We start from the raw sequence: 14,397 nt of genomic DNA on the forward strand, positions 1-14,397 counted from the left end.
AAAGCTAAAACTCAGTTTCTGAGGAACCCAGCAAAGCCAGATCTGACATTTTAAGGGAAATCAATGTTTAAGGACTAAATAGGGTAAATAAATAAGCTAAAATGACATCAGCAACTTCCCAGTGTGCTGTGTGGCTGGGAAAGCACTCATACAGAAACAGCACACGGAGCAGAATCCACCCTCAAAGGCAACGGGTGTTTTCCAGAGGGAAGAATTTTGCCCTCTTTTGCCACCTCCCACCTTTGCATCTGCAAACTCCTCCTTGTGCCCAGCTGAGCAGCAGCAGAGCCCAGCAGGCTCTGGCTCCCCGAGAGCTTCAGTGCTCCTGTGACCTCCCCTACACAGGTAAGAGACCCTGACCTCATCCTGCACTTCAGACTTCACAGGATCAATCTCACATCCTTGGCACTTCACAACATCTCCAGCAGCACGCTGCGGTGCCCTGTGCAGCCAAGACAGAGCCCAAAGCAGCCCCAGGACAGCTCCAAAGTGCTGCTTACCTTTCATTCCCCCAGAGAAGCCTCTCCAGTTGGCAAAGACCATCAGGGGCAGCCCTTCCCTGTTGAAGTCCTTGATTGCCTCGGCTGTTTTGAAGGCAGAGTCAGGGAACCACACCTGCCCGGCCTGCTGGATTATCTGGTGGGAAGAAAAATCCACCGTCAGGCCTTGAAGCACGTTGTTGTGAGAGTTGAAACACAGAAAAATCATCAGGAGCAGTGGTGTGGGATAAACAACGAGGAACATGGCAGGTGAGATGTGTGGGATCTGCATGGCCATGGTCACCAACTTCAACAGCAGCATTGCCATGAATTCAGCTCAGAAAAGAGAGTATGGACAGCCTGACACTGTGATGCTGTAAGGAGGGGAAGGAGAAGAGAAAGAAAAGGACATGGGAGAGGAGAAAGCCCTGGAGAGATGAAGCAGGGCCAGGGCTGTGAAATCAGGAGGGGGAACAGCAAAATGTCAGAGCAGGAAGGTCATGGAGCACTCCAGCCACAGCAAGAGAGCAGGGAAGGGATTTTTGCTTGTCACATCTCCTGGCCCTGATCCCTGCTCCTCCCCTGATCCCTGAGGGAAGCAGGAGCACAGGGAATCTGGGAATTCCTACAGGCCTGCTGTAGGAATGCTCACACACAGTCCAGGCACTGCCAGCTCTGCAGAACGGCTGCACATCGGTACCACGCCTGGGAAAGGAGGGAATGCCACCTGGACAGGGACATTGGCAGGGGACACCGAGGACAGGAGCACACAGCCCACCCACCTTGGCCTCCGAGTCCAGGTTTGCAGGATCAGCAGGAATGCTGAGCTCCACCGTCCTTGTTTCCACAGCAACCACTCCTACAGGTATTCCTCCCAGCCTGCACACAGGTGAGACAGTGAGATCCCTACTCCTGCTTTACACATCCAACAGCCAGGAGACACAAACAACAGGAGCAGCATTGTGGCCTTTTTTTTTAAAGAGTTGAGGCTGGAGAGTGCCAGAGAGGTCACAGCTCTCAAAGGCAAATCTATTCCAAAGATGAGCACATTCCTCTCTAAAGATTAGACAGAATAAACCAAACCCAGATTTTGAATGATAAATCTGTGTATCCACCACCTTTTGCCTGCCATCACCCAGATTTCGGTACTGGTGGTCTTGACCATGAAAAATCAGAGAATCCCAGAACAGGCTGGGAGGGATTTTAAAGAATTCCTGCATTTTGCCCAGATCTGCTGCTGCAGGGCGGCTGCCAGGGGGGCAGGTGCAGGAGTGCAGGTGCCAGGGAGGGTGCCCAGCTCTGCCTGCCAGGGCACCCAGGCCCTGCTGCACACAAAAGGCATCGAAGGCACGCTGCCAGGACAGCCCCACAGAGCCCCTCTCCCTCCCCAGCCACCCCAGGCTGATGACAAGGAGCAGGCAGGGAAGAGACAGGGCCCATGTGCACTGAGGGGCTGCAATATTCCCATTGCCTGTGATGGAGAGTCTGCTGGAACCCCATAATTGCAGAAGCCGTCTTAAATCGGTAACTTATAACTTCTATATTAGGGCCCATGTGACCTAATAAAGAACATCTTTATCCAAGTATTACAGTTATTTATTGAACTTGAAAACAGCTCAAAACAACTTCTGTTTTCCATAATACTTCATATAAATTTTATCAGGCTAGCACATGAAGATGCTACATCTTGTTTTATAGTGTGTCCCTGGACAAGTTGCCATAGAATAATAAAAGACAATTTACAGCCAACAGCACACATATTCCAAACATACATACAAGAGATGAGTTTTGGCAGCACTTACAGTAACAATCCCAGAAGAATACATTCATATTTGTTTTTTTTCAAAGTGCCACTGCTTTTGAAAGGAGTCTGTTTCATTTGTGTTATATATCCCTGCTGTGTGAGAGTCCAAAGCCACTCGGAATTTGTCAGAAGAAAGGAACTGCAAGTGAAGCTGAGCATGGACAGAGAGCTTCTGGCTTTGCCAAATCATTGATTTCCACCCCTGGCACACTGCTTAGACTGGAAGCCTTTAAATTATAGAATTACAGAGCCATGGAATGGGTTGGAAGGGACCTTAAAGGTCAGCTCATCCCTTTCTTTCCAACTCCTTCTGTTAAATAGATATATATATCTATACACGCATAGGGAGAGAAGGAAATAATCACAGGAATGTTGTGTTCTAGAGAAATGCAAAGCATAAGCCCAACTTGATCTCTACAATTGTCTAGAACACACCTCAGAACTTACCTGGCTCTCCCCACCACGACTGTCTGTGCCCAGGGCTGCATGATCTCCATGAACGAGCCGTGGTCGAAGAACCCACTCAGCCACTGCCCTTTCTGATCTAAAGGGAAGGGAAAAAAGGGAAAAATCAAAGGAGGAAGGAGAGAGGGAAGAAAGAAAACAGAATATCAAAGCAACAAATCAAACTTGCTTAAAAATGCCAACTGGAGAACATGGCACTGTCTTTTTATTTATTTAATTTTAAATAGATGACAATACAAGGGAACATTAGACAGCTGAGCATTTGTCTGCCTTCAGCCATCATGTCTTATTTCATTTCCTAGTCTGCATAAAGACAGCAATTTATCAGCAAAAGCATCATTTATTGTTAAACGATGGGGTTCGGAGAGCAGAGGGACTTCCCGTGCTTTTAAATAAATAACTCTGCTTTTTTCAAGACTACAAACATTTGTCAAAAGGCAGTAAAGTCATTAAAGATGGTTTTCAACACATCTATTTCTATTTTTAAACTTATCTCATATTCTTCTCTTGATCCTGCCTAATCTTTCTTTGAAAGCAGGAATGCTGCAGAAACCCAGGAACTAAGTATGAAAATTTCAATGATATTTCAGAGCCAGCCACAGAAATCACAATTCTGTGGGGCAGCTGCCGTGCACTGGGGTTTTGGGAAGCTCTGCATAAAAATAACCCACCAAAAAAAATGCCCCCAAAAGCCCAAATCCCTCCCAGCTTCACCCCTTGGCACAGAGCTCCCGAGGAACTCTTCCCTCTGAACAAGCACCTCTGCTTCTGCAAAACCAAGTCCAAAACCAATTAAAAAGTGGAGATCTGAGCACGCTAACCTCTGCTGACTTAAACAGGATGGAGAGTGTTTTATCAAGCCCAAACTTGTAATTACTGTGTTCTACATTCCTTGCCTCTGTGGCCCCACTGTAAAATGTGACCATCCATTTCAGAATTATCTCTTTATCGCGAGCCCGAAGCTGATCGTTTAGATTCCGGCCTCGTGTCGGGCGTCAGTTTGAAGAATATCACGGCAATATCTCCTCTAATAAATGGCTTTAACTTTTCACCTAGGAGATATCTGCTTTAACTTATCACAGGGAATCATCTGCTTTCCTTAACGCTTCCACTAAATTAAAATCTGAAGTCACTCGATTTGGAAGCCGGCGTTTGCGGCACCCGGACAGCTGGATGAATTGCTTGAGAGATGATGAAAAAATATTATCCAAAACCAGAAAACTTAGTTTATCACAAATCTCATTTTAGCCCCCCAAACTCATTAATAACAGCAGGAGTAATGGTCACCCAGTTTGCAGCTTGTACCTACACAAGGCTACACAACCCCAGTGGTGCCAACACAACAACTCCCCGGGACCTGCAGGAATATTGTGATTCCTTTAACATGCAGAGCCTCTGTGGATGGACTTTCCCCTAAATCATAAAAACAATCCATAGAAGTAACCATTCTAAGTAAACAGATCATCTATAAAAGCATGGTGTCCCTGAGAACTCAGGATTTACATGCTACTTTTAGATATTGTTTATAAATAATATCATAGATTAATATTTTTCTATGCAAATACTTATCTATCCTATCCATATTGCTCAGAACTAAATATTTTACAGAATCTGAGATATATTTGGGTTGCAGACAGCTGGCAAACAGCCTTGAAACAAGATGAGCTGCTGCATCCCCTGGCCATACTTGGGTTGGGGCGTCCAGCCAGCATCCAGCGAGGGTCGTAGGGAGCCTTGGTGGGAACAAAGTCAATGGTTCTGTCTATGGGGTCCTTGGCTTTCAGCATGGGCACAGGGCTGTGTATGTTCTAAGGGAAAAAGGAAAACAGAGAAGGAAGTGAGAGCCCCTTTCCCCAGACCCTGCACACACAGCAAACAGTGGCACCTCGGAGCTCTGCAGGCCCAGGAATTACCTTTGGCATGTAGGAAAGCCACTGCAGAATGGTGTAGACTCCTTCAAAGTCGTCACACACAGTGTCATGTGTCACCCCATTGTTGTGCATGATCTGGATCCCTCCCAGCTGGTTGTTGGAGGTGTAAACTTCCCGTCCAAGCACCTGGGGGAAGAAAAACGGGAAAGCCATCAGTGCTGGGATGTGAGCAGGAGGTTCTGGCCAAGGAGGTGCACAGAACCCCACCCCTGCAGCACCTCAGCGTCACCTGGAAATGGAGAGGATGGAGCCAACACAGCCTCCCAAGCCCTGTGTGCAGGAAGGAGCTGCTGAACAGTGATCCCAGGTGAACAGAGGGCAGGGATATCGGGATATTGGGAAGGAATTGTTTCCTGGGAGGTGGGCAGGCCCTGGCACAGGGTGCCCAGAGCAGCCGTGGATCCCTGGAAGTGTCCAAGGCCAGGTTGGACAGGGCTTGGAGCAGCCTGGCATAATGGAAGGTGTCCCTGCTCATGGCAGGGGATGGAGTTGGATCTTTAAGGCTCCTCCCAGCACAAACCATTCTGGATTCTATAATCCTCAAGGGGAATGATACCAGTGGGGAAACTGAGGCAGATTTCCCACTCGCCTTCCCCAAGCAGCAGTGTGACCAAAGTGCTGAGCCCAGCTCAGCTCACTAATCCCAAACTGCTCCAAGCAAACGGTGTGGGCTGACACATGTAAATGCATAACTGGGAAAAATAAAAAGCCAAACAAACAGACAAAGGCCCAGCAGCTCCTTGGAGAGGCTGGCCAGGAGCAGGCTGGGGCTCCTCATTCTCTTGCACAGCTCCAGCTCTAATCTGAGCCCAGGCAGCACAGCTCTTTTCTCATTCTCCTGCTGTCTCTTCCCATTTGCCCTCTCCCTGACTGATACACTGATCTCTCGGTCACTTGCCTTTCTGCTCCACTGACTCCATATTACTAATAACACCTCTGCCACGGCCAGTTTACCTCATGAAGGCAGGAGCACATCATTACAAAATAAACTCATAACTTTGACATTCCGGCAAATACACGCCGTTTGTTATTTTTATGGGTTGAGTCTTTCTAACAGACAGAGGACATTACACACCTGCTTCATTTGGATCTTAAAAACCCCCTCAGACGGCCTGGCCTCCCCCAAACACCCTGCACAGCTCATTCTGGAGACAGAGGAGCTGGCAGATGCCAGTCAAGGTTTATGTACAGCAGGAACCGAGGCACAGATGTCACAAAATTAACCCCCAAATACAGAATCCAGCGTGTGTTGTAGCACAGGGATGTTCCTGGGCCTCCCTCCTGAGCTCAAACACCCTCCTCCTCCTCTAACAAAATCAGTGCCAAGCAAAGCCATGGTACAGAAGACAGCAGCACAGATTCAGGTTCAAGGATAAGAAAAGCCCAGGCCTCCAGATGCCAGGCACAAGCCTAGCTAAATGCTTCCCACAGAGGAAAATAAAACTAAAGAGGATTTAAACTCCCCCTCTCTGAACTAATGCAAACGCATGTACATGCAAAATGGGCCTCTGCTCCTGCTTATCTGGAGACACTGCAGACAGCTCAGGTTTAGCACTGCTGACAGGCAATGAAACAGCCTAATATACCACTGCTCTCGCCCTTAAATCCCTTTTTGGAGATCAAGATAAACACAGCTCCTTCTCCGGAGTGCTGCAGCCTTCCAGCAGAGCCTGGCAGCTGGGAGATCCCAGGGCAGGAGGGAGCAGGGCCAGAGGGTGCCCAGCAGCAGGGAAAAGCTGCTCTGAGCAGGGCTTGATCTGGGATTTGGAAGGGCTGGATGTGCACAGGGAGAGGGAGCAGGTGAGAGGGGACACGTGAGCTCTGAGTCACAGAGCCCTCAGCACAGCCCGAGCTCTCCATCCCAGAGGGGCACTGGGCACCCAGCCCGAGCTCTCCATCCCAGAGGGGCACTGGGCACCCAGCCCGAGCTCTCCATCCCCAGAATGGCACTGGGCACCCAGCCTGAGCTCTCCATCCCCAGAATGGCACTGGGCACCCAGCCTGAGCTCTGCATCCCAGAGGGGCACTGGGCACCCAGCCTGAGCTCTCCATCCCCAGAGGGGCACTGGGCACCCAGCCTGAGCTCTCCATCCCCAGAGGGGCACTGGGCACCCAGCCCGAGCTCTGCATCCCAGAGGGGCACTGGGCACCCAGCCTGAGCTCTGCATCCCCAGAGGGGCACTGGGCACCCAGCCTGAGCTCTGCATCCCCAGAGGGGCACTGGGCACCCAGCCCGAGCTCTCCATCCCCAGAGGGGCACTGGGCACCCAGCCTGAGTTCTCCATCCCCAGAGGGGCACTGGGAGTTCAGGAGGATCACCCAGAATAGTCTGGGTGGAAAGGAACCTTAAACTCTTTCCATGAAGGAATTCTTCCTCGTGTCCAACCTGAACCTCCCCTGGCAGAGCTTGAGGCCATGTCCTCTTGTGCTGCCATTTTTTACCTTGGAGAAGACTTCCAAAACATTCCAAAATACTTGGGCAGAGTTGCCAACACCGAGTTCATTAGATCTTCAAAAAACCCATTAGGAAAGCACATTTCTTGTTATTTCAGAGGATCTTTTGGCAAGCACGAGCAGAGCCAGGATTCTAAGAGCCTCTAAAGGATGGTCCTCAACAGGTTCACAGGCCTATCGTGTGCATGTTAATGATTTTCCAGCACTCCAGCCCGTGCTGAGCAGCTGCTTTCTCCTCTCAGAAGCTGAGCTGCTGGGGAGTTGGGACTCTCCCTGCAAAGCTGGGCTGGCTGAGGGCTGGGTTGGCTCATCTGTTTCACCCAGGATGAAAGATCTGAAAACATGACAGCTTGGAGGGCTTGAATGGGAATCATTATGTAACGTAAGTGCTGTTATTATTCCAAGCATATCATGTGTTTATATCAAATATAAGTGCCAGATTTTTATCCAAATAATTTCAATAATTGCAATTCCCATCCCACAATTTATATCGGCTGCCAGAAACACGAAGCAGAAGAGGCATATGCACGTCCTATAAATAGCCTATTTTTCATAAACAGGCAGAAATGATGAGAATGAATGTCTCATCAGAAAAAATGTAGGAACACAATGCAGGAACTTCAAACCTGACTGCTATTATGTGCAGTCAAGCCTCGGCAGAGCTCAGTGCTCATTTCCAGCTCTTCCCCCACATGGAATGTGCATGAGAGGGGGAACAGCAGCAAGAGGGAAGAGAGGCCAGCTGAGCCCAGAGCTCTGCCCTGTGCCTGGCAGAGGGGGCACAGCCAGCTCCTCTCTGCCCTTCCTGCATTCCTAATCTGCCTCGTGCAGTTCCTGCACTTCTAATTTACGAGCCTTTGGCGGGGGACCCTTCTGACTTGGGAACAGATTGGCTCGGTCTAATGCTTGGAGATTATTAAAGGCAGAGCTATGCTCCACTATCAAGTCTACAGATCTTTTATTTAGAAGATATGGTGCTCTAAATGCACAAAGAGCTCCCTGTCACCTTCACATTAAAGCCCCTAGTGCCTGGTAAATGGAATTATATAGCTGTCATCTCCTTTCCCCAAAGTTTTAAGAGTACAATGGGCTCATTTTTTCCCACTCCATCCCAGCTTCAGAACTAAGAGACCTACTTTGTATTGATTTAGAGTCTCGGAAATAAATAAACCTGCTTCTCCAATGTGATTCACAAGAAATTCATGATACACTATTGCATGATATATTTCAAGCTGCAGCCCCGGCTCTTTTTTCCCTTTGGTGAGTGATGGGGGAGGTGGGAGCTGGGGGGAGGTGGGGAGCTGACAGCCTGATGGTTATTGGGGATGGCTCCTGACTGCAAATCCACAGGCAGGTCCTGCTGCTGGAGTCTTTCCCTGCTTCCATTTGGTGAGATCAGAGGGGGAAGGGGCAGAAAAGCAATTGCACTTCCCCTGGCAGGGAGCAGGGCAAGGGGCAGCCAGGTGCACCTGGAGCTGCAGCTCCTGCCTGCAGAGCCTCTGTATCTCCTCCAGGAACAGAGGGAGCAGGGCTCCACAGCTGCTCACACACAAACATTCTGTCTCCTGTTTGCAGCATCACACATTTTTGGTGGGAAGGTTTTTCCTCCTCGCAGTACTGAGCAAGATTTTGGAAAATTTCTGGGTCGCAGGAGAAAAAATCAAGTTTTGCAGTCTTGAGAGCTGAACTACAAACTTGAGACCAGACAGGCTCCAAATGACCTCTAAAATATTTGTTGTGCATATTAAGAATAAAAATTAATTTGGGAGGAAAAGTCAGCTGGGAAATAAAAACTGAGCAACTTTTCATTTGACCCAAAAAATTCCGAAGGAGAAGCTCATCCAAACTGATACTTTTTCCTGAAGAGCTCCAGTTTCAGTGAAGTGGCATTTCCAAATGAAAAATGTCTTGTCAAAACCCTCGTGCCCCTCTCTCCTCTCCCTGCGTGTGTTTTGCTCAAGGTCACTCCCTCAGTCAGTGGTAAATCAAAAGGACTCAATGCACTTTGCAAACTAAAATTACAGCCCCTGTTCTACATGGTGCCAACACCCATAAATCCCACCTGTCCCAGCCAGGGGTTCCCCAGTCTAGATATGAACCCCATAAACAATATTAATGGTTGTCTCCAACTCAAAGATCTTGGTCATTCCCTGTGTCACCTTCTGGACCCCCGAGAACCCTGCTGCTCAGAGACCCCCAGGGCACAGGCTGCAGTGCAGGGACCTCTTCACCAGCACAGGGAAACTCTGCTCACTTTCCACTGTGAGTTTAGGTTTAGTCATGAGAAATGCTGCAGTTCTCCAGTGCTGCTCCTACAGTTCCCATCATGCGTCCAGAATCACAGGGAATTTCTACAGAAAACACCCCAGGCTGGTCACCCCAATGTCCCCCTGGGGATAACCCAGGAGGGATGGTCAGGACCAATAATTCTGGGATCTGTTTGAAAAGTTCACCTCCTGTGGAACATTAGGGAGCAGAGTTAATGCTGCAGTGAGAACACAGCCTGCAGGATCCCCAGGAGCTGGGACACAGTCCTGGGGAAGAGATTTGGACAGGCAGAATATGGGTCATGATGGTAAACTCCTGTTTAGCAGAATTAAACACACACAGGGCTCCCACCCACACAGATAAACTGAGCAAGATCTGTATTAAAAATGATAGAAGGAGGGAAAATAAAAAAAGTCAACAGAAATCTATTAGACTTTCTTCCCTAAGCAAACACCAAGGGACTGATAATGGCATGCCTGGAACGTAAATTGTCTCTAATGGGAACAATACACAAATATCACCACTTAAAGAAAGGCAATTAAAACAGAAATGCAGCAATGGAGGGTGGTGGCTGTTTATCTGCACTGAGGCCAGGCATCCATCCTGCTTGCATCCACTGCTCCACACGGAGCAAGGACCCGAGTGCCACCAGCAGTGCCACCAGCAGTGCCACCAGGCACAGCCCTGCAGCACCCACAGCCTCTGGCTGGCAGGGAAAGAAGGAGTGAGCCTGGCTTTGCTGGCTCTGAGGCACGGCCACCCACATCAGGGACACCTCCAGCAGCACCACGGAGCTCTGGGAGTGGGGATCCCAGCCTCCACCCTGAGCCCACCCTTGTTCTCACCACCCCAGTGCCACGAGCACCCAGGGCAGGGCAGAGGAGCCTCTCCTGCTTCCCAGCACTGGGATAACCTTGGGCAGCTCCAACCTCCACGCCAGGAACCAACACTCGAGGCTGCTGAGTGTTGATTTCTGGTTGACACTTCCCACCCCGCCTTGCTTTGCATTCTCCAACACCCTGCACCCATACAGATCTTCCAACAGTCCTGCTGTGCCACTACACAATGATTCATATCATGCATTAATAATTATAATGCTCCTTTGAATGACAGGGCTGGCACTTGCTGTTCTAACTCACACGATTGCTCTCACATGATTGCTTTGATCTAATCCCAAGACTGGAGTCATCTTGAGCAGACACTGAGCTATCCCTGCCTTGAATCTCAAAAGAAAAAAAAAAAAGCTTTCCACAGTACAAACCCCAAACAGCATCAGGCTCACAGGGCTTTTATTTATTTTTGCAGATTGTGAAATTGAAGGGTAAATATTACTGTTGGCAATCACTCCCCAGCCTGTGTGAGCCTCCTGTTCCTCCCTGAGCTCCTCCAGGGAGCCTGAGAGCTGCCCAGACCTCTCTCACACAGGCACAGCCCCCTGAGCAGCCCTGACCTATTGTCTCATCCTGTTATGTGAATCCCAGAGCATCCAAAAAGCCCTGCAGCACAATTCGGGACTGAATCAAAAATAAAGATATTCTCTTCTGGCCTCGTGCAAAGGAATCCAACAAGACCCAACAACACTTTTTTTTTGGACCCATTCTGGTCAAAAATGTCACCCCACAACCAGGCAGGGAAACGAAGCCCAAAGTGCTGAATGTTTCATGCCTCAGTTTCTGACTCCTCATCTTCCCTGCAGACTCCTGGCACGTGGGATTTGTCCAGCTCACCCTTGGTGCTCTGAGCAAACCATGGGGAGCACTGGCAAGTCAAGACCAGAGAGTTTGGGGGAAAATAAAGCTGAAACAGGAGGGAAACACAAAGCAGTGCTGGTCAGAATTCTGTCACTTCCAGAAGGGGCCATCACAAAATGAAGTGTTTGAGAGCCTGGCTGAACATCTGCATAACAACCTGATGGGAATGCTGCTTGGAGCAGCTCCCAAGAGGCTCAGCTGAACCTGGCTTCCCTGAGGAAAAGCCTGGAACACCTATCTGCAGGGAAAATGTGACTGAAAGCCACTATTTGTTTCCATTAACACAACAGTCTCCAAGATGGGATTTCTTTTAAACACAAAAGACAAGGAGGAGCAAACTGATTAAAAATAGGTCAGCAGCAGACTCTGGAACATCCTTGGGAGGGCTGAAATGGAAATGGAACGTAGCCCTGGAAGCTTGAAGCACACAGGCAATGCAGGAATTGGGAATGCCAGGCTCCTTGGTCTTACTTCCATCAAAAAGAAAAGCCATGGAAATGGAGGTGTTGGTGCAGGGCACAGCACATCACATCTGAAATCACCTCTGAAACGACGAGGGAAGGGACGGAGAGAGGAAGAAGAGGAGGAAGGTTTGGGGGCAGAAAAAGGAGGAGGCAGGGGAAGTTTAAAAAAAAAATAAAAATCTCTGCCTCAGCAAAAGTTTTCATTAAAATTTTAGACAAATGATCTCTGTGTCCTTCTCCCATGCTGCCTGGGGCTCCATGCTATTTCTATGCAAATAACAACCTCGTGGTTTATATCTTATTATTTCCACCGGAGCTGCGGCGACATGACCCGAGACGTGTGTGAGGTAGAGACAGCGACAGAGAGAGAGGGAGAGAAAGAGAGGGAAGGGAGGGAGGGAGATGGAGTGGCTGCTCGCTGAAGTGTGAAAAAATATTGTCAGGAGTGAGCAGCAAGAACAAAAAAAAAAAAAAAAAAAAAAAGGGAAAAAAAAAAGAAAAAAATTGCAGGGATAACGTGTTTATTTCAGCCCCTCTCCCCATGTGAACCAGCATCTTTTAAAATTCATTGGGCATCAGGCGATCATGCACAATCCATCTGCTTTCACTTTATCATTTGCATTTCATGCCTCCTGGCTTTTGATGTGCTGATACTTTGATGCAGTCAGGAGACGCGCATTATCATTATTTCAATTTGCAGGGGGGTCAGCGGGCTCGGCACACGCTCACCGAGAGCAGGGAAATGGCATTTCCACCTCTCCACCCCCTGCTGAAATGCACTGGGGAGACAAAAGGGGCCAGCTGAAACACAGCCCCGTGCCCCCGGGAGCGTGGCACCTTCCCCTGCCTGCTGCCCAGCCCGGTGGGCCCCAGCATGGACACGGAGAGCTCCAGCAGGAGCACAGGGAGCCCTGCACAGCCCTGGTGCCAGGGCACGGGGCTGCAGGGTGCTCTAACCCAGCTGGCACATCCCAGGATGTGCCTCTGTGCTCACACGGAGCCAAGCCCAGAAGCCACCAGGAGCTGCAGCTCCAAGGGACACCGACCTTGAGCTGGAGGTCAGCCCTGGCTTTGGCAGCTGGACCTTTCCCTCTACACCTAAACCCTCAGGCTGCTTTTACATAATGATAATGAACAGCACCAGCGACGGCTCTGGCTGCACATAATGTTTGTCACCATTCCCCTCTGCCCCCTTTGTAAATTAGAAAGAATCCAGCGTTTCGCAGGGAAAAAAAATAAAATTAAACAACTTCCCAGAAAGCCCTGCCTGCTCTCTGAAAGCCCAATTGTCTCCATTGCTGCAGAAACAGTTTTGTGCTGCACGTTCTGCTGGCGGAGAGGAGACATTTTGAAGATGAGTTTGCACACACAGGAAGCATCAGCTTTGTCCTGTATCCTCCAGGAACACACAAATGTAAAAGCCAGCAATGGAAAAATTGCCCCAGAGATCTGGAACCTAACTGGGAAAAGCTAAAGGTGGCAGTTTTCATGTATTTATCTTTGTTCCAGCCATCATCTCTCCTGAAGGCCCTGCCAGCCCTGACTCCCCACCTCCTCCAAGGGAAGGAGCAGCACCAAGACTGACTCACTCACACAGAACAGCCACAATAGGCTTCCCTTTCTGGGGTCTCAGTCCTGGGAATGAGCAGGAACACATCATATCCCTGGGAATGAGCATCATATCCCCCACCCAAACACCTCCGCTCTCCTGCAAGGGGACACTTTGCATTACTGGCCCCAAAAAATTCAGACTGGCCCTCTAAATCCCAGGGACGAGTGTTTAAGAGGTTTCAGGGAGCCCACGGTGAGCCTGAAGTCACTCCAGACTCCATGGCAGGAGGATGCCAACGGATCAGCATCCACTGCTTGTTTCAGATCCTCCAGAGGATCAGCCAGACTGAACTCAGACCTTCCAGGCTAGCCCTGGACACCAGCTCCCTGCTTCAAACACACTTCTGGGACACCACTGCAGCTGCATCCCTTCAAGGAGCCCTGAGCAGAACTGCAGGGACTGGAAACTGAGGATCCCATGAAGCAGCAGATATCACACACACCCAGGAGTGAGTGGGGACTCCAGGCTCCCACTGTTCAAGGGCAGCTAAACACGGCTGGGTCTTGCTGGGAAAGCTGGAGAGGATGCAACAGGTTCCTCCCTCACCTTTAGGCACTTAGAGGTCCAGAGCTGACACAAACATGCAAACATCCCAACAGAGCAGGGAGGAGGGAAAGGCACACACAGGATTTCTGAGCCCACCGAAATTCTCAGGATGGGATAAATCCCCCCCAGACAGCAGCTCCTCCTGCCTACGCCTGCTGACAGATGTCAGGTGCTTCATTCAGCCCATACCCTTCATTTTTAAGTGCCTAAAATGTAGTGAGATGAATCCAGTGCTGTGAAAACAGGCACTGCCTGCACGGGCAGGGAGTGCAGCTGAAGCTGGAAGAGGGGGAGAGCTGAACAGCCTGGCCCTGCCATCTGGGAAACTCTGCAGGGCCCCGAGCCCCAGCAAGTGACAGCTGGAACCAGGCAACTCACTGCACTCCAGCAAGCACTAAACTGACTCAATTTCTTTTTAAAGGCTGGATCTTCAAATGCCTCTTTTCCTCCCATTGATGCAGGTGTGTGTGATGTGTGTAAGAGATCTAACTGAGGGTGCTGCAGCCTGGAGTTGATAGGATCAATGCTTCATTTTCTGCAGAGCCCCCTTTATTCAGGAGAATAATTCAACAAGAGCCTGTTTTCCTTTATCTCCCATTGTCAGGCAGGCACTCCTGGAAACG

General features: G+C 49.6%; 1 protein-coding gene across 6 annotated transcripts in view; it reads right to left on the reverse strand.

The window, feature by feature from the left end:
* ACACA (acetyl-CoA carboxylase alpha) overlaps nucleotides 1–14,397 on the reverse strand; it is a 100,766-nt gene that overhangs the window by 17,659 nt on the left and 68,710 nt on the right. For all 6 annotated transcript variants that reach the window (XM_077787580.1, XM_077787583.1, XM_077787581.1 and 3 more), the window contains 5 exons: nucleotides 4,662–4,805; nucleotides 4,436–4,556; nucleotides 2,731–2,827; nucleotides 1,262–1,358; nucleotides 501–636 (listed from right to left, as the gene is read on the reverse strand). In XM_077787580.1, coding sequence (XP_077643706.1) covers nucleotides 501–636; nucleotides 1,262–1,358; nucleotides 2,731–2,827; nucleotides 4,436–4,556; nucleotides 4,662–4,805 — 595 coding nt within the window. The remainder of the gene's footprint in view (nucleotides 1–500; nucleotides 637–1,261; nucleotides 1,359–2,730; nucleotides 2,828–4,435; nucleotides 4,557–4,661; nucleotides 4,806–14,397) is intronic.

Source organism: Lonchura striata, chromosome 20, assembly GCF_046129695.1.
Source record: "Lonchura striata isolate bLonStr1 chromosome 20, bLonStr1.mat, whole genome shotgun sequence".
Taxonomy (NCBI): domain Eukaryota; kingdom Metazoa; phylum Chordata; class Aves; order Passeriformes; family Estrildidae; genus Lonchura; species Lonchura striata.